The 23,733-nt window shown below is 59.2% G+C and overlaps 1 protein-coding gene and 2 long non-coding RNA genes across 3 annotated transcripts in view; all 3 read right to left on the reverse strand.

Annotated features, from left to right (window-relative positions):
• Positions 1-3,774: 3,774 nt before the first annotated feature.
• LOC118974323 (uncharacterized) lies at positions 3,775-4,645 on the reverse strand. The gene is made up of 2 exons (XR_005063872.1): positions 4,584-4,645; positions 3,775-4,116 (listed from the first exon to the last, which is right to left on the reverse strand). It is a non-coding gene; the product is annotated as an uncharacterized LOC118974323 (long non-coding RNA).
• Positions 4,646-4,888: 243 nt separating this feature from the next.
• Positions 4,889-8,016, reverse strand: LOC118974338 (uncharacterized). Its single transcript, XR_005063876.1, has 3 exons — positions 6,102-8,016; positions 5,693-5,975; positions 4,889-5,312 (listed from the first exon to the last, which is right to left on the reverse strand). It is a non-coding gene; the product is annotated as an uncharacterized LOC118974338 (long non-coding RNA).
• A 7,003-nt stretch (positions 8,017-15,019) lies between these two features.
• DHRSX (dehydrogenase/reductase X-linked) overlaps positions 15,020-23,733 on the reverse strand; it is a 63,021-nt gene continuing 54,307 nt past the window's right edge. The window contains exons 6-7 of the mRNA XM_037027688.1: positions 16,858-17,065; positions 15,020-15,463 (exon numbers count right to left, since the gene is read on the reverse strand). Of these exons, the coding sequence (XP_036883583.1) occupies positions 15,221-15,463; positions 16,858-17,065 (451 nt within the window). The 3' untranslated portion in view covers positions 15,020-15,220. The remainder of the gene's footprint in view (positions 15,464-16,857; positions 17,066-23,733) is intronic.

The following is a 23,733-nucleotide window of genomic DNA, read 5'->3' on the forward strand; positions in this document are numbered from 1 at the left end:
AAACGCACAGCAGAGCCGGGACTGCCAGTCTCCTTTGCTTGGCCAGGGGCTGCGTTTAAGGAAGCCGGCTTGGCCCCCAGGAGGGATGTAAATGCTGCCTGAAGACCGGTGGTTCTTTTTCTTTTTTTTTTTTAAGCTGCTGTGAAATGGTGTGTGGGTTGAATCAAAGGCTAGAGAGAGGAGAGAGATGGCGCCCCCACATCAGGAAGTCACCCGCACAGGTCTCCGGGAATCACACCTCCTCCGGCCCACACCTGCTCTCAGGCCTGCATCGTGGCCTGGCTTTTCTGGGGTCCCTCCCTGGAGAACTGTGTGCGCGACAGTGCCGATTTTTCCAGGGGACGTTGTGCCCCACATGAGGTCACGCCCGGCTCCCACGCAGGGTTTCCAAGGTGTTCCCAGGGGCACAGTTCCATCACCTGGTGTTCACTGCGTGGGCAACACTGACCTGCAGTCGGGCTGACTGGGGTGGTTCCCTCAGGGGTGGCCTGGATCCGAAATTGGATATGCCCCCGGGGCTCGGGTGTCTGCCCACGGTGGGGACGCCGAGACCCCTGCTTCGGGTCTGTGCCGGCCCCGAACGAACGTCCCACCCGCAGGAGATGGCCGACGAGGATTCACGTGCGTTCTGTGAGTGACATGAGCCTGTACCTGGGTCCCAGCCAGGGGCCCTGCGTTTCACACAAACCGTCCCAGGGTGGCGGCCGGAAGGCACAGCCGTTGCAAGGCCAGAAGCCCCCTCCCCCCCCCCCCCAAGATGCCAGGGGCCGTCGGGGTGGCGGTTCTGCGAGTCCGCCGCACGTGTTCTCCAGCCTCGTCTCAGTGCCGACGGCCTCACCAGCCCAAGCATCCGCCCTCCCTGCCTTTTGCTGCCCCTTCCCAATTCAAACTGCACATTCGGGGTGCAACGCGCCGACGCAGAGTCGGGCCATCATCTGTGACATGAAAACGAGGAGACAGATCGATGAGGGCAGGCTTGAAATAACGGTGGACGGGAGGCCAGGCGTGACGGTGGGCGTTTCTCCCTGCTCCGCCATGAATGCCGTTGTAGGACGAGGGGGTCATTACCACCGGGGGTGGGGAAGGGGGGCCGGGCACAGCCAGGACGTGATGGAGCGGGACGGGAGCCCCCAGCGCGGTGATGACGGTGTGGACGTGCCAACACCGATCATCTCCATGACGGCTGACCGCCGCGCGCGCCTCTGGGGGACCGGGACTAACCACCACGGGCGGCGTCTGCCCTCCACGCCGTGCAGGCCCTGGCGGGTTACAGAGACACGGGGACGCGCGGAAATGGGGATCCTGGCAGGAGTGAGTCAGAAGAAGAACTGAGAAAGGGAAATGTGAGCGTTCCCAGCGCAGGCAGTAATTAGCACGTTACTGACTGGGTTCGCGGGGCTGTTCCGCACCTGCCGGTCGGTGCCTCTCCTTTCTTGCCCCTTGCTCTCCTCCCCGCCCCAGCCCCCTCCCCTCGGGCCATCCCTCACTCTGCCCTCTGTATCTGGGAATTTGCTTCTGTTTTGCTTGCTCATTTCTTTTTTTTTTTTGCATCCCACACGTCAGTAAAATCACATGGCATTTGTCTTTCTCCGTCTGACTTATGTCACTGAGCATAAAGCCCTCCGGCCTCCTCCAAGTCATCCCAGACGAGGGGATGTCACTCTCTGGGCGGCTGGGTGATATTCCAGGGTGTGTGTTGGGTGGGCCCCAAAGCCCGCTGTTTCAAAACATAAAAGACTCGAGTTTCATTTCGAGAACCGGATCGAGTGGGATATTCTGAGAGTGGCTGCTGTCTCCCGCTGCTGGCTTCTAGTGGGGAGAGGCTGGGCGGGGGGGCTGCTGAACACCTTCCAGAGCAACAGACAGCCGCCCCCCCCCAGAATTATTTGGCCAAAATGTCCACGATACCAAGAAACTTCACAAACCACTTTGACACGAGCACCCCATCACTGCCCCTTCTGCCTGCGCTGCACCCATTTTTTCTTCTGTGCCTTTCTTGAAATAATAAAGCACACTATGCCCCCCAAATGTTGCCCATCTCCTTCCATCTTCCAATATTAAAATGACTGGACATTCACCCGTTTTGATACGTTTTCATGAACGCACGCTGAAATGACAGCTGTCACAGTGCAGTCTGACAAAGTTGTTTCCAGTGAAGTTAAAAACAGGTAGGTACCACTAAAGCCACCGTATGGAAAAAAAACAACCCCCAAAACGAACCCTTTGGCCAGCCAATCTCTATGTTATTCTCTTTATCATATCTCCGTTCCATCATGTGTATCTGTAGTGACTGATGGGTGTTTATTTTGCCCTTTGCATAGTACTCCCATGCTACACTTTTATTCTGTTGCTTAAAAAATAAAGTATTGGGCCCTGGCTGGTGTAGCTCCATGGATGGAGCACAGGCCTGTGAACCAAAGGGTCGCCGGTTCGATTCCCAGTCAGGGCCCGTGCCTGGGTTGCGGGCCAGGTCCCCAGTAGGGGGCGCACGAGAGGCATCCACACATGGATGTTTCTCTCCCACTCGTTCTCCTTCCCGTCCCCTCTCTCTAAAAATAAATGGATAAAATCTATACAAAAATAAAGTATGGATTAGTCCTTGTAAATCTCCCCGGCACACTCTGACATGAAGATGCTGTTGCCCGTGTCCGGGGAGCGGACAGGGCCGATGTGAGAACAGGTCTCCGCGGTCGGGACCCTAGTGAGCGCTCGCTATTTAACCCATGACCTGACACTACTGCTTAATGATACGTCCGTGAAGGCAGAAAACGGAAAACAGGATGAGACCAACACAGTTGTCGGGAAACCGTCGGATAAATATTGTAATAGGCGTTTTCCAAGGATCCAAGTTCCAAGATCGGGCTCCAAGAACGTTGGTCACGGCCCTGGCTGGTGTGGCTTGATGGATTGCAAACCAAAGGGTCGCCGATTCGATCCCCAGTCAGGGCACGTGCCTGAGTTGCGGGCCAGGTCCCCAGTAGGGGGCGCATGAGAGGCAACCCCACATGGATGTTTCTCTCCCTCTCTTTCTCCCTCCCTTCCCCTCTCTCCACAGAATAGATCAAATGTTTTTTAAAAAGAATGTTGATCGTAAAATTATCACCATCACCCTCATCACCATCTTTCTCATCCACGAGACTCTGAATGCCATGCGCTGACTGGCTGAACACGGCTGCCCCTGGGATTCTGAGAGAACAAAGCAGCCTGCAAGGACCTGTCCCCTTCATCCCTCACCCCAGAGAGACGGCGATGTGACCGATGCATTTCGGGGGCCGTGGAGCCTTCTTCACGGCCAAGGCACAGCAAAGAGTGACGACCGGACCTGCTAACGAGACAGCTTCTAAGTGGCCTTGTAACAAACGGGTCTGCGGTGAGCCTCCCGAAATATCTGCCTCCCCCGCACACCCATTTGTCAGCTGTCACGGGGCGGCTTCCTCGGAAAGAAGCGACCGAGCCCCGCGCTGCCCGTGGTCTCTCTCTCTCCTTCTCACCTCCTCTCTCCAGGCCTTGGTTTCTCAGGAGGAGCTTGCTGCCTAGAACATGTGTGGGCAGAGACAGGCTCCTTTCTGTCACTCTGTTCTTTCAGGGAGGGGGAAAATGACAGATGTCGGGGCGAGCCATGTCTGCTGATGACCATCTGGAAGCTGGAACCCTCCCAGGCGCCTGTCGACCAATTCTGAAGGAAGGGCTTTCGCCACGGGGTGCGCATCTGTGAGATGGAGTTTGGCTAGACGTCGGAGGGGGCCCCCCCTCCCCCAGAAAAAGAGCCGAGGGGAAACTGAAAAGCAATGTTGACTATTCAGACCCGACATGAACGTTTCTGACAGAGGAAACAGTCTTGCAGCTGATGCCACACCGGGACCCACGCAGGAGGCCCAGGCAAGCAGGGACGCCAGGTCCGTCTGCGCGCTCGGAGCGGCTGTGGCCGACGGTTCCCTTGGGTCCCAACACGAGGCCTGGGACCCCACTGGTAGTACAGTTAGGACCCGAGTCAGTCTGGGAACAGAGCTGGCTGGCAGCTGTCTGAGCCAGGCCAGCCCGCAGCGGGGCAGGTTCACAGAGGCGCCCGAGGAGATGAGCGCCATACGCCCAGGTGTCTGGGCAGGTGCGTGGAGGCTGGTGAGAAAAAGCCAGGGAGGAGAACGTCAGACTTCAAAGCAGGAAGTGTTTTTGCGATTTGTGTGAGCCACCCACCCACCCATCCATCCATGTATCTAGGCTCACATTCATCCATCCATCCATTCACCCAACAATCCAGTCACTCACTCGCCAGTCCATCCATCCACTCAGCCATCTACCTACCCACCTATGAATCTATCCACCCAATTATCCATGCATTCGCCATCCATCCACCTACCTATCTACACACAGACATCCATCCATCCACTTATTCGTCCACTCACCCATCCGTTCACTCGTCCGCCCGCCTCTGCATCTATTTAGCTTCCCATCACATCTACTCGCTCATCCATGCACCCACCCATAGGCCCACCCACCTATTTACCATTCCATCCATCAACTCAACCTCCACCCCCATTCATTCACTTGCCACCCACCCGCATATAGACCCATCCCTCCCCGACCTGTTCATCTCCTCCTCCACGGAGTCAGCGTGCGTGCATACTCAGGGAGCAGAAAGACAGAANCCACCTACCTATCTACACACAGACATCCATCCATCCACTTATTCGTCCACTCACCCATCCGTTCACTCATCCGCCCACCTCTGCATCTATTTAGCTTCCTATCACATCTACTTGTTCATCCATGCACCCACCCATAGGCCCACCCACCTATTTACCATTCCATCCATCAACTCAACCTCCCCCCCCATTCATTCACTTGTCACCCACCCGCATATAGACCCATCCCTCCCCGACCTGTTCATCTCCTCCTCCACGGAGTCAGCGTGCGTGCATACTCAGGGAGCAGAAAGACAGAAACGTGTGGTCCAGTGAACAGAACTGCAGGCCCCCCGTGAGCGCGGAGCCTCCCGGCAGAAAGCACGTGGAGACGCAGGGAAGCGAGGTGAACTGAGCCTCAGCAACACAGAGGCACCCCGTTCTTGGACACGGACATCCGTCCCCTGTCTCCCAAAAGGCAGTGGTAAAACCGCTGGGGCTTTCTCCGTCGGTCGGCCTGACGGCTTCTCTTCCCAAGTCAGGATAGGGCTAGACACGGACAGGAACACGGGCCTCTTCGCAGAGCAGGGAGGGGCCGGCGGAGGGGTCTGGGTCACCAGGAAGTCCGGGACGAAAACCAGTGAGACACAAGAGCCCAAGTTCAAGGTGAGATGCCAAGGTCAAGGGGAGCTGGAGTAGAAGGCATAGAGAGGTTTTGAAACACGGTGAGCGAGGAGAGAGACAGCCTTCCAAAGAGGTTGAAACCCCCTCCCTCCCAGCGGTGGGTTCTTACGGCCTGTTAGGAGGCAATCTCCGTAGCCCACCACCCTGTGTGAGCAAACCGGAGCCCCACACACTCACTCAGGGAGCCCTTTTGTACAGGCTTTCACGGGTGAGCGGGACTTCTCTCTGGGCCCAGAGGCGGCGACTGGATGGTCCTCCACCCGTCTCTGCCTACCACGTGGGACTCCCACGTGGAGGCTGTGGACAGCTGGACCCAAAGCCAAAGGAGCCTGGCGCGGGTCCCTACGTCCCGCCCAGCTGCTAGAGACACGGACTCCACTTCTCACCACATTTTCCCTCCCCGTGGCGATCGGTCTGCCGGGAGACAGTGCAGCCGCCGCCCTGGCCTCACCGGTGTAGTGTTTCCTCCACCACATCGGAGAACAGCATCGGGTTTAGACGTTGGTCCCTCAGACGCTGGACCCTGCGCACTGGCCCCAGAAACCCTGGTTCCCGAGCCTCCAAAGACGATGGCCGGGCGCTGGCTTCTCAGAGTTCACTCAGGTGGAAGCCTGTGGGGGTCCCGGGCAGACGTTTCGTGATATTGGTCTGTTCCCTTGGGCTGAGATCCTAGCGCATTTACCATAGGTCTCGAGTTACATTGCATTTCCATACGCACCGACTGCAATGGGCTTACTAAGGAGAACGGTGGTGCTTCTGACCAGGCCTGGACACCTGGAGGGAGTCAGTCCTTACCGATGTGAAGGCAGCAATTTTCCACCACGGTGGCCTCCAAAGGACCCTCAGAAGACCCCTTCGAGGTCTCGAGGACGGTCTGCGGCCAGCGTCACGCTTCCGAGACCCCTCTGCGTTGCAGAATCCGAGCACTGAGATCCTGAAGCCAAACTCATTCTCTGAGACAACAGTGACCGTCACGGCAGAGCTCACATCCCGAGACCTCAGCGAGAGAGCCTGGCTGCCCGAGGGTCCCACGGTTCCTTCGTGTGGTCTTCACGGAAACCCGACACGTCGGTGCTGGGGTTGTTCTAAGCCCCAGACACGTACGAGAAGCTCGGAGGGCGCAGACATGTGCCCGAGGCCACAGAGAGACTCTGGGGGGATTCGAGCACACATCCTGAGAGTTTCTGCACTGGGACACGGGATTTCCAGTGTAGACGTCCACACCACCCACACAGCCCACCAGAGAGAGAAAGTAGTCCCAGGTGTGGAGGGACCCTAGCACTCACGGAAAGGAAGGAGAACGGGCAGAGGGGTACACATCGAGGGAAACTGAGGCAGGGATGGAGCCAAATCATGGCGGCCTGGACTGGCCCAGAGGGTTTGGACACAAATGTTTGTGAATAGACGTCACTAAGGACAACTCGCAAAGGATTGAGTCACGGTTGGACGGGGCACGAAGGAATGGGGCTGTGCCTTTGGCCGAAACACAAACAAGAAAGAAAAGAAAAAAGGTAGCATTTTCATTGGACACAGAAGTGCCATTGTCTATGCGGATTTGGTTGAGATGGAAAAGGGATTCTCAGCTCCTAGAATGGAGAAGTCATCACAGGAATTTCTAAGGGGGGTCTTGGGTCTCCCCTTCTGGGGGCTGTGCCGACGTTAAAGAGACCCTCGTGCGGCGAGGTGGTGAGAAAGGCACAGACTCGATTATTAAGAATCCTCCTGTTCCCCCCGAACCCCGCCCAGGAGCTTGTTACAAAACAACACACCTCAGAAGAGGAGGCCGCCCCGCGAGGCTGAGAATCTGGCCACCAGCCCCCCATCCCTCACTGCCCGCGGGCTTCTCCCAGTTCTGGGAAGGTTTCCTTCAGCTTTCGGGGAAACACCTGCTTATCGGGAAATAAACGGTGGCAGGGGCCGCGGGGAGGGAGGGGGAGAGGCCCACAGTTCCCTGGGAGACTGCCTGGGAGGGGGAGGCTCGGCAGGCTGGGCACGCCCCCAACTTCTAAATCACTGCAGGCCCCAGCGAGGGGGCTCAGCGACCCCCCGCTTTGCAGGGCGGACACCAAAGAGCCGGAGGGGCCAAGGCTCGGTCTGATCCCAGCAGCGGCGAGGCGAGTGCCCCTGCAAGACACCCGTTCTGCTTTCTCGTTTAAAGAATAAAAGATACACGGTAGTTGTGAGCATGCAACACGGTGGTCGCTCACTTGGATCCCTTATAAAGGGACCAGCCCCAGATGTCTAGTCCCCCCTTGCCGGGCCCCGTACGTGGGTATTATCTTTTTATCGGCTACATCGCCGGCGCTGGGATTTCCGTCCCTGTTCGACGTCACGGTGAGTTGGAAGGCCGCTCACCAGCTTGGCGGAGCCGGGGGCCTGGGCTTCGAAGACAGTTAAATCGGACAGTGTCCTGCGGGGCCACGGCAGCTAGGCGACGGTCATTCCGGCAGAGGACAAACGTCATCAGCGGGCTCAGGGCAAGGGAGGATGGGGGGCTGTCAGGGATGCGATCGGGAGACCCTGGTTTCTAGCCCTGGCCAGGGAGGTCGTCGGGTTACGGCCTCTGTCCTTCCCGCCGGGGCTGCGTCTTCCGGGGGCTGCAGCCCGCCTTCCGTCACACGCAGAGGCACTGCCTCACCCCACCTACCGGCGCACACACCATATATGTAAGTTGACCGCCAGTCAGGGCAGTCATAACCCCTCACTGCAAAGCGGGAGGGTTAGAAAGACATTCACCCGGTCCCCATTGTGGAGACCACACGTCTGAGGTCACCCCCGTGTCCCAGGGCTGCGCTCCCTCCACAGGCTCCAGGGGCCCCGGGCGTCCCCGGGCGGGTGGCCACGTCCCTCCGGCCTCTGCCTCCACCTCTACGTGGCGTTCACAGGTTCCAGGAGTCAGAAGGCACAGCTGTCCTTTGGGGACACGCAATTCCAGTCACTGCTGTGCGTGCGCTCACGCCCGATAGTGCACGCGCGTGGAAACACAACACAGTAGGTGCACACCACGGAGTGTGTCCCGCACCAAAGTCCCTCACAGGAGGCCCTGCCGTGTTGCTGGGTGGAGGTTTCGACTTTGCGGCTCTGCCCTGAACGCTCACCAGTGAGAGAGGCCCCCAACCCTCCGCCTGGCCTTTCTCTGCCCTGCTTTGGGCGGGCGCCGAGGAAGAGCCCCCCAAGGTGGGACGCTAGCGGGAAGCAGCAGGAATAATCCGATAAAGACGTCAGGGCCAGCTGCCCCCCCCCGCCCGTCTGCCTGTGCTTGGGGCCAGACCCAGACTGCGTCCTATTGAAGATCAATGAAGCAAAAATCCATCTCATCGCCCCGGGGACGCTGGGGGTGGTGACTGCTGGCCCACTGCCCCCAAGTCCGTCCCTCCCTCCCTCCCTCCCTCCCTCCCTCCTTGCCTCACACGGGGCCTGCCAGCTTCCCGGCAGAAGGCGTTATGGCTCAGAAACTTCAACCTCGTTAATGCATCCAAATAAATTACAGCGTGCCTTTACGAAGCTGTGGCGTGGGGCAAGACATAAGTCATCAAGGCACATGCAGTGCCCCTGTGACCGGAGACTGGGACATGCTCCCCCCCTGGGGGGGAGGGGAGCCGGTGCATAGAAATATCTGAGCCACTCCTGAGCTTGCATTTCCACCTACACGCATCCCCCCCGCCCCGCCCCCGGCTGATCTACGCAGTTTTACACCTGAGCAGAACGTGAGCGGCAGGTACGTGTTGGCAGCGCCGATCCGTGGGTGCTTCCGCACCAGGTCTCGCTGAGCTTCTTTGCAGCGGTGTATCGGGGCGCGGGAGGAAGGAGAGGCAGCCTGGGGGTGTCCTGTCTGCCCCCCCGAATGTCTCGTCACCGCGGAACCAGCTCTGCGTGCTCCCCTCTTGCTCCTCCTCCCAAGCCCCCCAGCCAGAGTCGGCACCGCTCACGGGTGACCTCTCGTGAGCGGGTCCCTCCCGCCCCCGACAGAAGCGAGGGACCGGGACCTGGTCAGAGATGGCAGCGGTCCTTTCAAAATGGCTACACGTGTGACCACATCCCGGAGACGTGACTCGCCCTCTTATTTGCCTTCCCTCCCCGCCGGTTGCCTCTTTCTCTTCCTTGTGCGTTAGCAAGACTCCTTCCGTTTCTCTGATGCTCAGCTTCGGGTTGCAGCCGGGACTTGGGGGGGGCCGCAAAATGTGCCTCTCGGATGACAGTGGGTAAAAGGGACGCGGCCCATGTGCACGGAGGAATACAACGCAGCCGTGAAAAAGGAGGCGCCTCCCTTTGCCACGGCGCCACAGGGTGTCACGCTCCTCAGGACGAGCGAGACAGAAACACACAAATGCCAGGTGATGTCACGCTCGGGTGGCAGGTGGTGAATATACATGAAAAACAGGAAACAGACACAGACGGGCAGACGCGGAGGCCACACGGACGGGCCGTGCCCTGCCCCTAAAGCTGCCCGGGCGCTGAGCACTTGCTGTCTGGGGGGGATTCAGGGGACTGTCACATCCCCGTGTGGGCTGCCTGAGGCTGCGATGCGACCGCAAGGCGCGCAGAGCCCGTCTGGCCTACAGCAGGAGCAGAGAGGGGTCGGCGCGCGCGGTGCGGGCTGGTGGGAGTGCACGCGTGTGTTCTGCTCCGGGGAATCGCAAGAGGTGAGTGGACGTTGTCCCCGAGGCCTGGCCGTCAAGTGTGGGTGCCTCGCTTTCCACGGGACCCTCGCTGACGTGTGGGCACTGTGTGGCTGTGAAAACTGGGGGTCGGTGTGGGGGGGGGATGCTACTGACACATGCTGTGGGTGCAGACCAGCCAGGGATGATGTCCAGCATGCGGCCGTCCCCACGATGCCCCACCCCAGATGACCGCAGCGTGACGGCCAGAGGCCCTGCCCTGGGCAATAAAGGCACCGTAACAAACCGCATTGCTGAGGAAATCCAGCTGCCTGAATTCAGAATGGCAGCCTGAAGAACATCCCTATCCCGGTGTGACCTCCGGCCCCACGTCGACGCCCAGTCGGCCGCTGGGTCTCCAAGGCCAGATCAAGAACAGCCCCCCCAAACCTGCCCTCACCCAGCCCACCGGGGAGGGTGTGGGTCCCAGGTACGTGGGGCCACCTCAGCTTCTGACAGGAAGGACGAGCAGACGGGGAGCACCGACCCCCAATATCAGTCTGGCCCCCGGGGGGCGATTCCCTGGGCAGTCAGTTCCAGCGTCCCCCATCGCCGACCCCTGTGCAATTTCTGTATGAAACTGCAGGAGGCCGCGCAGTGGGCGGGGATTTACAACACGCAGGGACACGGGTGTTCCCCCGTGACTTCTGAGCCGAGAGCTGCTGTTGGCTCTGGCTGCAGACACGTGTGGACACTTCCCCCCGGGGAGTCGGTTTGCGAATATGACTTAACCGGGGGCCGTGTGTCCCGAAACCCAGGCCCGTCCCGGAAGCGGCTTCGGGCAGCTTCTCGAGCGCCGTGACTCAGCCCCGGTAACTCACGGCAGCCGCGGGGAGGGCGCAGCGCCACGCAGCCGACCCCAGGTCCCACGAAATCCACAGCCCTACTTCTTTGTGCCTTACCCAAAGTCCTCCGTGGGTAGCTCGTCAGTGACGTGGGGAACACGAGGGACCCACGGCACAGGTACTCACGCGCGTGGTGACGGGGGCAGGGGCGGTTCACAAAAAGCTGGAGGCCTGAAGGGCAGGGGAAGAAGGTGCAGCTGGCTCCGGTCATTTGCATTCACAGCCACGGCGCCCCGGCGACGTGCGGGCGAGTCCAGTTTGGGGGAAGGGACCCGTCAGCAGCGCGGGACGGCAGGAGAGGCCCCCTCGCGGGCCCCGATGCTGCAGGCACTTAGAAAGCAAGAGCAGCCTCCCGTGCGTGTCTTGAAGGCCCGTGGGGAGCGCGGCGCATGGCCGGCATGGCGAGGAGCCCTGGCCCGTCCATCTCCTTCCGTGGACTATGAGCAGGCGGACGCCTCCCTTCCGGGCGGCACAGGTAAGTCCCTGAGAGGGTGCTGGAGACACCTGTGCGTGACATCGGCACTCCCCAGGGGGAGACACGTGGCCCCGGTGTTGAAAAGGCAACGAATGCCTGTAGTATGTTTGATCCTGTGGAATGGGGACCCAGTGAACTGGATAGCTGGCCAACAGGATACACGAGGCGGGGACCCGAGAAATCCGGAATTACCTTCTGGAGGGCGGGCCCTTTGTGGGACAGGCTTCCCCCGCTGGGTGAGTGTCCTGGGAACCCGTCTGTATCCGTGCGCCAGCTGGCGTCGTTGTGAGAGGCTGCACCCGGCTGCGGTGAATTTTTTTTGTTCTGAAGAAACGAAGTGCGTTGGCCCGTTTCACGATGGGGGCGTTTACGAGTGCCCCACCCTCCCTTTTCACATATGCAAGGGAACCGTTTTCTCCATGTGGAAGAGCCAAAACAAAAAACGGTAGAAACACGAAAAGGCATCAGAATCGGCACGCTCAGGAACTGTTTTGTGCCGTGACACAAACGTCTCCATAGGTGTGTTCTACCCAATGAAGACTCCTTCAAAGGGCCTGGAGATTAAACGGGTCAGAAGAGAGCCACAACGTTCCATAAACAAGTTCCGGGCTTTGCGGGGGGGCGCCCCCTTTGCAGAATACCCGAGGGAGCGGCCCGTGCGCGCACAGCCACCCTCAGAAGCAGACTAGTGCCTCAACGGGGGGAGAGCCCACCTTCGCTGCACCCCCAGTTTTCGGTGAGAAGTCCCTGTGACCACATTCCCACGTCCCCACACTGGGGCTTGATATTTCGGGGTCCCACCCCAGACCTCCGGCTGCATGAGAACAAGAGACGTGTCCCATTCAGCTCCGAGCCGCCAGGCTGGGGTGTGCTGCACACAAATGAATGAGCAAACGAATGAATGAATGAATGAGCGAATGAATGAATGAACGGACCGGGTGGTGCGTCCCATTGCAGGGTCTGAAAGGAACTGACTGATGCCGCCCGGGGGGGGGGGACCCAACGGTGGCTTTGCGGAGAAGACACACACATCGATGTGAGCGGTGGAGAGTCACGCGTCCCGGGGCACGGAGCTCGACCCGCTGCCCCCAACACCAGCGACAGGCTCGAACCCAGAACCCCCAGGGCCCAGTGTGCCCCAACGTCAGCCTCACTCACCCGGGAATCCACGGGGTGGACCCAGCCTCAGTGGAGCATCTCCAAGGAACGCGACAACGATCAGGTGTGGAGGGACCCCGGCTCGCATCTCAAAGCTACGCTGACTCGGTCCCGGGGGGAACAGAGACGCCAGGGTGACCGGGGTCCCACAAGATCCAAGTCCGTCTGGCGGCCCAGCTTGTGAGCCTGGGGACCGAGGTGCCCCTCTCCGGGGCGTCTGAGGGAGGGGGAAGTCGGCTGGGCCAGGGCGGAGNATGCCGCCCAGGGGGACCCAACGGTGGCTTTGCGGAGAAGACACACACATCGATGTGAGCGGTGGAGAGTCACGCGTCCCGGGGCACAGAGCTCGACCCGCTGCCCCCAACACCAGCGACAGGCTCGAACCCAGAACCCCCAGGGCCCAGTGTGCCCCAACGTCAGCCTCACTCACCCGGGAATCCACGGGGTGGACCCAGCCTCAGCGGAGCATCTCCAAGGAACGCGACAACGATCGGGTGTGGAGGGACCCCGGCTCGCATCTCAAAGCTACGCTGACTCGGTCCCGGGGGGAACAGAGGTGCCAGGGTGACCGGGGTCCCACAAGATCCAAGTCCGTCTGGCGGCCCAGCTTGTGAGCCTGGGGACCGAGGTGCCCCTCTCCGGGGCGTCTGAGGGAGGGGGAAGTCGGCTGGGCCAGGGCGGAGCCTGCAACACCTCGGAAACCTGCTTGGAGACCACCCTGAGAGCCGCTGGCACTTCCGTACGACGACGTCTAACGGTACGAGGGTCTCTGAGGACCTGCCAACGTCCCAGGATTGGGGACTTCCTAGAATTCGAGATTCTGTGGGCTTTAAAAATTTTTTGTCTGTGCAGCTTGTTGGGGAATAATCGAGGAGGCACGTCTGCATGGGGCCTCAGTACACGAAGCGGTTCTGGGTCGGACCCTCACGGGGCGGGACTGACCAGGACATCTGAGCCGCCGTGGCCGGAGGTGCCAGCCCTCGGGAAGCTGAGGTCGGCACGTGCCCGGTTTCTGGGGTCTCGGACGCGGCTGGGCCAGAGGGGAGGGTTTGAGGACCCGGAAAGAAAGGCCGCTGTGCCCAGGTGTGGACCCGGGACACCCGCGTCCCGTCTGGAGGTTCTGCCGAAGGGCACGCGGACCCACACGCTTCCCTGGGCGTCTCGGGCGATCTTGCTGATGAGCCCGTCTGCCCGGCGAGCGGCGGCTTTGCCCGCAGCGGTGCCGGGATTCGGAGGCGGGAGACTGACACCCGTGACTGGCTTTCTCAAGTCTCCCGAAGGTGACCGGCCACAGGCCTTCCCGGCTGACTCCGTGGCTGCCACGTGACACTCCCGTTCCACAAGGGTGGCTGCGGATGACCCTGTTTATGGGACTCGCCACCCACCTCAGAATGGCGAAGCAGCGGCGGACACAGCAGCGGTTCCTGCCTCCTCCGTGAACCACGCCACGTGGGGGAGGGGGGGTGGCTGGCCGAACTTGCAAGGCACACCGTTGGGTTGTCTAGCGGGATTTGGTCACCTAAGGGAATGGACAGGCAGCTGTCCACAGCAGAGGCCACGGGTCTGGAAACGCAGGGTGGAGACCAGCAGCGTTTCATAGAGTTTCCAAAGGCTCGTCTGTGTGCGGGGGGCTTTGGGACCACCAGCCCCCACCCCGGGGAGACCCTGGGGCCTTCTTTGTCTGACTGGGGGGGAGAGGAAGGCGGGCCAAGGCCAGTGCCCAGTTCACCCTCCCCCGTCCTGGACACTGGACATCTGAGCTCCAGGGGTCCCGGGGCGGTGTTCCCTCCACAGGCTCCAGGGAGGGTCCTTCCCGCCTCTTCCAGCTCTGGGGCTCCCCAGGCGTCCCTCCCGTCTCCGCCCCCGTCCCCATGTGGCTTCTCCTGTTCTGGAATCGAGTCACCGTCTGCCTGCGTCTGCCAGGCCAGCACGGGATGACTGGGGCAGCCCTGTCCAGCCGGTGTTATCGGCTCATTGGAACCTCTCCTTCCCATCTGCCAAGACGTCCCTTTCCGGATAAAATGACCACAGTTCTGCGGGTTACAGGGTGGACGTGTTGTTGGGCGCACCAGAGGCCACCTGGACGAAAGGTCAACCACCCAGCGCTCCCCTCGTCCCGGGGCCCAGAGGGCAGGCCTTGGAGGTGGCGGGCGGTGAGTTGTCCCTCTGGAAGACGCGGCAGGGTCCCCAAGGAGCTGTCAGTTCAGGGACCAGTCTGTCCTGGTCCGGCACCGTCCGCGGTGGCTCTGGTAACCCACCTGCAGGGACGACGGGCCTGAGGCTACGAGAGGCGCCCTCGGGCCGCGGGGAGCAGCGGCGGCGGACAGGCCCGCGTCAGGCAAGGTGGGTCACACCAGCCCTGAGCACCCAGCCCAGGAAGGGTCCTGCCGAGGTCGACGGGAGGCCCCGGAATCAGCGCCAGAGCTCCGGAATAACGCGGAGGGTGAGGAGAGACGGCACACGGGGGCCTCCAAAGCCCCGAGACCCCAACAGGAGGCCGTCCCCGGGGAGTCTTCAGCTCCTGGGGCGCACGTCCAGCCCAGCCCACTTGTCTGCTCGGTGCCAAGCAAGGGACCCTGCATGTGGAAGGGCAGGATTGAATCGTTCACGGCCCCTCGAACCATCGGACACTTAGGCATCACAAGATTTAGGGTGCAGACCCCCCGGCGTGGGGCAAACACGCCGCGTGGCCCTGGCTCTGTGATGCCCTGCAAGAGGCTGGGCGGCCAGTGCATCTGTTTGGGGACCGCGCCCCGAGGGCGGCAGCCAGGAGATTCGTCACACGCCCTCGAGGGTGGCCTCTTCCCGACGGGGCCGCCGTCCCGCGAGGATGTCGGGGGTCACGTCGAGGACGCCGGTCATCACGCAGCTCCTGCCCCAGAGTTCCCGCTGCAGGTCCCGGTCGTAGGTGACGGCCAGCGACCTGGTCTCTTTCTCGTTGTAGAGGTAGCGGCCACCCACGCCCTCCAGCTCGGGGGTGACCGCCGTGTAGACGGGGGTCCAGGCTCCTTCGTCGGGGGTCTGTGGGGGGAGAAGGGAAGAAGCCCAGGGCGTGTCAGCTTTGAGAGCAGAGCACAGGGTTGTCACCTTGCACCAACACCGGGGGGGGGGGGGTGACAGAGCCCCACCCCAGGGTCCCTGCCCACTCAGGAAACTGAGCCTCAGAGCCGGTGGGTTTCTTTTCCACAGGAGCCAATGGGAACCCGCACCCACGTGGGTTGGATTTCCACCTCGGGTTCATTCATTCCGACAGACAGACACACAGACAAACCCCCGAGGCAGCCGTGGCCGGGTAGCTCACTAGAGTAGATTGCCGTGCCCAATAGGCCCAGTACGTTATGGGTTCGATCCCTGGTCAGGGCACGTGCAAGAAGCAATCCACGATGCACCAGCACATGGGATCACAAAGCAATGTTTTTGTGTGTGTCTCTCTCTCCCTTCCCACCCTTGCTCTCTCTCTCTCTCTCTCAAATCAATAAATAAAAATTAAAACCCCCCGATGTAAATATTTAGTCCCAGCACTCCTTCCGAAACCAAGCAGGCGCGTCCTGAGCCCCTGGGTGTGATCCGCAGTATCGAGTGACTGGGTGGAGGAATCAAGTCGGGGTGGCCGCCGGGATGAGGTCGCGGGCCCCACTTTTCAGACGGGGATCCGAGGCTGCCCGCGGTGTGCAGCTCGACGGTGGAGATGCCGGGATTTGAACCCAGAACCCCCAGCTCCCTGGTCCATGGTCTCACCCAGCCTGCCCTGCCCTCTCCCCAAAGTGAGTCAGCAAAGCCTGGCCCCAGCTGGGGTGTCGGAGGACAAAATGGGTCCTCCCCAGAGTGGGCCGTGGCAGCTCCGGACGCGAGCATGGGTGTCGTGTTCTAGAAACATTCACTGAGAAAAGAGAAAATGACAGCCATACCCCTGAGGGGACCCTGGGTGGCCTGCCCACTCTGCGAAGGACCCCTCCCAAGTTCCTGACCTCACCCCAGGTTCCCGTGGAGTCTCTCCTCTCGGAATTCCTGCCGTCGACCAGGCAAGGTGCATCCGTGGCGTCGTTAGGACAACAGTCTCCGGGGTCCATCCTCACCCAGCTCCGTCCCCCGTGCACCCCAGAAATGGCCTCTAGCTGCACGCCGATGCCCCGCCCCCGGACTCCCGTCCATCCTCCGTGTTCCTTAGCTTGAGGCATCCGATCCCGTCTCCTCCTCACCCTTCTCTGCCCCCAACGTTAACGTAAAAATACTGAGACTTGTGCACACGTCGTAGGCCGGGGCTGCGTTTCCTACCAGACCGAGGAGGGGCGCGAGCATGCTCTCACACGTGACTGGTGGCCACGCAGGCCCACCCCCTTTCGGGGCTGCCCGGGGTGGGGGACACGCCTCAGATCCCAGACCCAGAAACCACCCACGAACCGCTGTCGGCTCACCTTGAACAGCCACCAGCCCAACAGCTTCTGCACCAGACGGGTGCCCCAGAAGACATGCTTGTAGAGGCCGGTGTCGACCACGCCGGGGTCGGCGGCGTTGGCCGTGACGTGGCTGCCCTGGGCGGCCAGCAGGCGCTGCAGGTGGTAGGTGAAGAGGACCAGGGCGAGCTTGCTCCGGGCGTAGGCGCCGTGTGGGGAGTAGCAGCCGCTGGAAAGGTGCACAGGGAGGCCGTGAGAAAGCCTGCATCCTTCACTCCCTGTCCCCCCAGACGCCTGAGTACAAGCGGCCCCTCCCACGCTTGGGGGGTTGGAAGTTTGTTTTCCAATCTCCCTGGGAGTGCATGATTTTTCAAATGGGTATTTTATCCCAAATGTGGATTCCCAGCATGAAGGTTGCGTAGGTGCCTGATACTCACCTTTGCCTTGCAAATGCCTAGCAGACACATGGTCCCCCACGCAGGCCCATTGCCAGCGAAATGACCATGGAAGGAATTAGGGGGCCGCACGCCCCAGTGAGCGCCCCCCCCCCGTTCATAAAGCCCTGGGGGGCTTGGATAACTGAGTAGCTCCGACTCTGGCTTCCCATCCCCGTTCCCGGTCACATGATTAAATTCACCAAGACAGAGGGAACCCGTGCAGCCCCGAACACCTCAGTCTTGGACCCCAAAGGCGGCCGAGCCCCTGGTTCAGGCTCTCTGCCTATGAGCTCGTTGCGGCCCCGGGCGCCGTCTCGGGGGGAGTAGAACCAGCGTGGAGACCACGGGGGTGTCTCACGATGTGCTGGGACCCACACCCCCGGGGCCGGAGTCCTTTTGTGGGGGGGCATCTGTTCATTAACGTCTGTGGGGTGCTCTCTGGGCATGAAGTGACCATCAATACCTACACCTTCTCCGTTTCTACTGCTCCAGCTCTGCCCTGTGCACTCACGTGTCTAGAGATGCCTGGTTAGCTCACGTGTGTTCCAGGCATGTTCCCACGTGCTGGGCCGGGCCGATGTCTTCCCCCCTTTGATTATTCAGTGCTGGGGAGACCCGACCCGGCACGGCCCCAGGTGTGACGCAGAATGGCCACGATGGCTCTGCCCATTGTGCTGCCTCTGGCCGACGACTCCGTCCTTGGGCGTGAAGGTGTGGAAACCCAGGACACGCCGGGCTGTCGGGGGGTGGTCCCGCTCGACGCCCCGAGAGTATTTTTGTTCTTTGAAGGTCCCTTATCTGAGGGCGAGGCAGCAGCCCGCTTACATTGGCTCTGACGGGACCCATGTCCTCTTCTCAAGCTGAGTGGGATCTCTTAAGTTATGAGAACAACATCCGTGCGTCGTCTACGTCATCACAGTAGGAATCTAACACATGCAGATATTTAAAAACAAACAAACAAACAAAAAAAAAAAACCCGCCCTGGCTGGTGTGGCTCCGTGGATTGGGCACCAGTCTGTGAAGCAAAGGGTCGCGGGTTCGATTCCCAGTCAGAGCACATGCTGGATTGCAGGCCAGGTTCCCAGCAGGGGGCACACAAGAGGCAACCACACGTGGATGGTGCATTCTCTTTCTCCCTCCTTTCCCTTCTCTCTAAAAATAAGTAAAATCTTTTTTTTTAAAGGGCATTGTAGCCCTGGACAGGGGTCTCAGTGGGTCAGAGTATTGTCCTGCACACACCAAAGGGTTCTGGGTTCGAACCGGGTCAGGGCGCAGGCCTAGGTTACAGGTTCCATCTCACATCAGGGCGTGTACACAACGCAACCGATTGACGACATGCTCTCACATCCATGTTTGTCTTTCTCTCGAATCCACAAACCAGAAGAAAAAAAAAATAAAACAACCCGTGTACGTCTTTGAATTTATTCACCCCAGGGTTTGAAATTTATCCTACGCACCAGGGTAGTGTGCGGCGGGGGCAGCAACGGAAACTTGCACGACACGGAGCCCTAAATCTACGCAGGTTCCTCCAGGTCACGCCGGTGAGTCGCATGCGGGTGGTTTTACAGGGCGGCGGGAAGGAGACAGAACGACACGTTTTGAAGGTACGGCGTGAGGACAAATCAAGACAGCCCCCTACGGGAGGAGACGGAATAAGTCCGAGGGCGCAAGTGAGCTCAGGAGGGCTTCTCTGCCGCATGTGGGGACAAGGAAACACACACACACACACACACACACACACACACACACACACACGGTTGGCATGGAAAGCTGCCAGGCAAACAGAGCAGAGAATGAGATGCGCCCCCCAGCTCTGTCAACAGAACCCCAAGGAGAAAGGACAAAGGCAGCCAGTGCTGGGAAACAATAAAGTGTTGGACGTTTACAGAAAGAACCAGCAGGAGAGAACGATGAATCGACTCTTCTCTTAGGATCCTCGAATGCAGAGGCGAGAGAGACTCACGAAACGTCCGCGCCGCTTGATTCTAAACACGGACGCTTTAATAAATTACTCACGTGGTGTAGCCCCGAAACCATAAAAAAACACCTTCATTTTCAGTTTGTAAAAACCGGGTGATGGGACCCCCTGGAGAGAAAGCGGAAGCTCGATCCAAAACCAAAGCGGCGACCGGCATGGGGAGCCTCGTCGGGTGGAAAAAATCTTTTCTCCTTTCGGGTTCTGTGGCTGAATTAAAGCGACCGATGGCACAGGAATAGGAGAAAAACCTACACGTTTTAGTTTTAATGTGACAGGTGTGTGTGGCTTCCTAGGAGAAAAGTGTGGAAAGGTAGAGAGAGACATTTAGAGTCAACGGTTTCTAGGCTCTTTGAGAAAAGGTGGTAATTGTTCAGGTGTCCTCCTGCTCGTGGTGGGGGGTGGGTGCTGGGCTTTCAGACGCTCGTGTCGCTTGTCAAGTGTAGGGGGTGTCCCCCACATCAGGGGGTTTGTTTGGTCTGCGTCAGGCTCCGCTGCGACAGCCTCCCCCAGCTCACGGCAGTGACTGGGACACAGCCAACGAGACCGCATTCCCAGCAACAAGCTGGGGATACAGTAGGTCACACAGTTCCGTCGGGCAACCGACTCTTGAGGTCCTCATTTAAAAAAAGAAAAAACAGACTAGAGGCTGTGAACGGAAATGCACACCCTTGTATTCCCCTTTTTTAAAAAAAATACACATGCAGGGCTTGTATTTTTCACTGAGCCGTGGACTGGAGAAAATATCTTTTTCCTTCTGCACTCTGAGGTTCTGCACCGGGGGGTGTGCAAATTAAACTGTGCAAAGACACGCACACAGGAAAAACTAGCGTGAATACCCAGAAGAGGTTACACACTCATTCTCACACTCACGATCCAGGGCTCAAGCAGGCAGCGAGGCGATTGCGTTGATAATGCGTCTGGGTCTGAACAAAGAACAAGGGTTTTGGCTTCTGGTTGGGGAGGGGCGGAGGGACTGTGCGGAGAACCAGGCTGGTCTGGCTGCACAGACAATAGGCTGTGGGCTGATACCGTCTGCCCGGGAGTGCCACTCTGGTCCTGGTCTGCAGACAGCTTACGAATAAAAAGTCCTTCCCTGCCGTAAATGTCCTCTGCAAGAGGGGGCGTTTAGACAACTACGGGGAAGGAGAGAGTTTTTCCTAGCTGCTGGCTCTCAACTGCCTCGCGTTTAAAATAATCCATTGACCAGCCCTGGCCGGATGGGTCAGCCGCTGGGACCCGGAAGGCTGCAGGTTCGATTCCCCAGTCGGGGTGCAGGCAGGAGGCAACCGACCGACATCCATAAACACACCCCTGGGGGAACGACTACAGGGTATTATACTAAGCACACGAACTCAGTCATGGCCAACCTGTGAGCACAGCTAAAGAGAGCAGTGTCGGGGCATTAGGTGACCGTTTGAGTCAATGCACCCGGCCTTCCTTATCCTCTCTCACTTACTGACGGGCAGTAGGCTGCTCGCACAGTTTGGCAACTGGTAACGATGCTGCAACGAACGTAGTGGGGGTGTGCGTATATTTTTGAACTACCTGTATTTTGCTGTAGGTATGATACGCACCTTTCAGCCCACATTTTGGAGGGGAAAGTAAAGGTGAGCATACTACATGAGCAGTGTTAATTCCGTGTCTGTACACATGTTTTAAATTCTTTTTTAAAAGATTTTATTTATTTATCTTCAGAGGGGAAGGGAAGGACAGAGGGAGAGAAGTATCAATGTGTGGTGGCCTCTCGTGCGCCCCCTGCTGGGACCTGGCCTGCAACCCAGGCATGTGCCCTGGCTGGGAATCGAACCTCGATCCTTTGGTTCACAGGCCCACGCTCAATCCACTGAGGTATAACTCTTTTATTTATGCTTATGCGTTAGAAGTGTAACTCCAGAAAGCAATAACGGATACCTGGGTGTAAAATAATACCCTGGGCCCTGGCTGGTGTAGCTCGGTGGACTGAGTGCGGGCCTGCGAACCACAGGATCTCGGTTCGATTCCCAGTCAGGGCACATGCCTGGGTTGCAGGCCAGTTTCCGGCAGGGGACTCACGAGAGGCAACCCTACATCGGTATTTCCCTCCTTCTCTCCTTCCCTTCCCCTCTAAAGATAAATAAGTAAAATCTTTTTAAAAAAACTTAAAAAATAATACCCTGGAACCTAGTCACCAGTTTTGTTTCTCGATGTAAGTAAATGAAAAATTGAATTAAAAATTGCAATGAAAGGTTTTTTTCTTCCTTGAAACTTTGGGCCACAAACGTGGGTGCACACTGTACACATCAAAATACAGTAGTGCCTTTGATTGCTTCGGTAAATGCCCAGAGGTGGCACATACGTAGAGTGGAATATTACTCAGCCCCGAAGAAGAAGGAAACGCTACCATCTGCAACAACGTGGACAGACCGAGAGGGTACGATGCTCAGTGAAACGAGTCAGACCGAGAAAGGCAAGCACCGTATGACTTCACTGATCTGTGGAGTCCGATGAACAAAATAAATGTACACACAAAACACAGACAGACGCACAGACACGGAACAGACGGATGACTGTCGGGGGAGGGGAGTGGGGACGCCGGGTGGAGAAGGTGAGGAGACTGAGAAGCACAGACGGGCAGTTACAGGAGAGTCACAGGACCTCAAGTCCAGCCCGGGGAACACGGTGCTATTGTAATCACTGTGTGGGGCCCCGTGGGGGCTGGAAATATTGGGGGGGGGCACTGTAACGCATATGACTGTGTAACCACCGTGCTGCGCGCCTGAAACCAATATAAAATACAGTGGCCTGTCAACTGTCATGGAAACATTGTTTTTAAAAAAATGGTCTCGCCCCCTTTGCAGAAACCTTTCTAAAACAGAGGGATGGAACGGAACACCCATCACTGGCCCTACAAGAAACTGTAAGCAGAGGCTGCTCACCAGCAGGTTCCCGACACGCTCTCTTGCCTGCAGCCCGCCAGGGCCCCTTCCCTAGGAGGGTCGGGGTTTTGGGCGAGACCCCAGAACCTCCCCCCCGTAGCAAACGAGAGCCAGGCGCACCCACGTCGGCAGTCTCTCCGGCATACGTGCGATTTGACAGTCTTCAAACTCACTCTTGCTGGAAGGAACCAAGACCAACCCACGCTGGTGAGCCAGGGGACCCCACGTTCACCGGCCACGACATTATGGGTCACGTGGGCCGTGCCACGGCACGTCCCTGCTGAATTCTGGGGGCGTTGGCTGGTCGCACACTCTCTTGCAGACACCAAGCGTGGCCCCCTCGGGGGAGAGGCCCCTCCAGGACTGGACCCCGGGGATCCTGGTGCAACGTGACGAATCCAGACAAACAGAAAGGCTGGCTTCCCAGGGTGCGTCCTTGAAGCGACATGAGGGGCACTGGGGAGTACCTGTCACGTTGCGTCTCCTGTTTGGTGTTCCTGCCCCTGGAAACCACGGGGTTTGTCAGCAGGGAATGAAAGGGACAAAAGGAAGGACGGGAACAGAGGCGTGTCCCAAGGGAAGCCGGCCACGCCCTCCCTCCCTCGGGCTCCCAGCTCAGTGGAGAGGCCCAGGGCCTCCCTACGGCCAGCTGTCCTCAGGGCTGACAGACTCCACAGGGTGAGCCTCGCAGGGTCCCACAGACCTCAGACACCCCTTAGAAGCCCAGCAAAGGGTACAGGAGACCCCCACACTAGGGGGGTTCAAACCACACACATTCACCCTCTCCCGTTCTCAAGCCCAGGTGTCTGGGGTCCAGGGGTTCCAGGGCTGCGCCCCTTCCACAGGCTCCAGGGAGGGGCCTTCCCGCCTCTTCCCGCTCCTGGGGCTCCAGGCGTCCCTGGGCTGGTGGCCGTGTCCCTCCCGTCTCTGCCTCCATCTCCAGGTGCCTTCTCCTCCGGGTCTGCGTCTCCTCTTCTGTCCCTTCTCAGGACACTGTCGTTGGACGCAGGGCCACCCTGGCCCAGGACCACCTGCTCTCAGATCCTCCACTTCCTCCCTTCTGCTGAGACTCGATTTCCACGTAAGGCCCCGTGTCCAGGTCCCAGGGATTGGAACTTAAACACGCCTTGAATGGGAGGCGATGGGACACGAAGGTGCCAGAGCCTTCCTGTAAGTTTCAGGTGTTTTTATAGGAACCAACGCCCTGCCCTGTTATTGTATGAAACAGTGAGTGTGCTCCCCTCGTCGGTGGCTGACCATGAGGTTAAGCTCATGCAATGGCCGCTGGAAGAGCTGTTGACGAAGATGTCTGCAGGGTGACGGTAGTCCTCGACGCTGTCGACTGCGCTCAGTTTGAATCGGAGAGTGCTCCGAAAGGTAACTATGCACCTACCGTGACACTTCCCCAGTAGCAGCCGGACAGTGTGCCATCTGGGTAAACTGAGGCAACGGCGTGCGTGGTTCTCTACATGCCTTCCTACGACGTGGTAACGGGTGGATGCGCAGAAGGCGCTTAAACGTGGGACTGCGAGCCAGTCAACGGTTCATAGAGATCGTTATAATGATC

The sequence above is a fragment of the Sturnira hondurensis genome, unplaced genomic scaffold (genome assembly GCF_014824575.4).
Source record: "Sturnira hondurensis isolate 20B ecotype Veracruz unplaced genomic scaffold, ASM1482457v3 Scaffold0019234, whole genome shotgun sequence".
NCBI lineage: Eukaryota > Metazoa > Chordata > Mammalia > Chiroptera > Phyllostomidae > Sturnira > Sturnira hondurensis.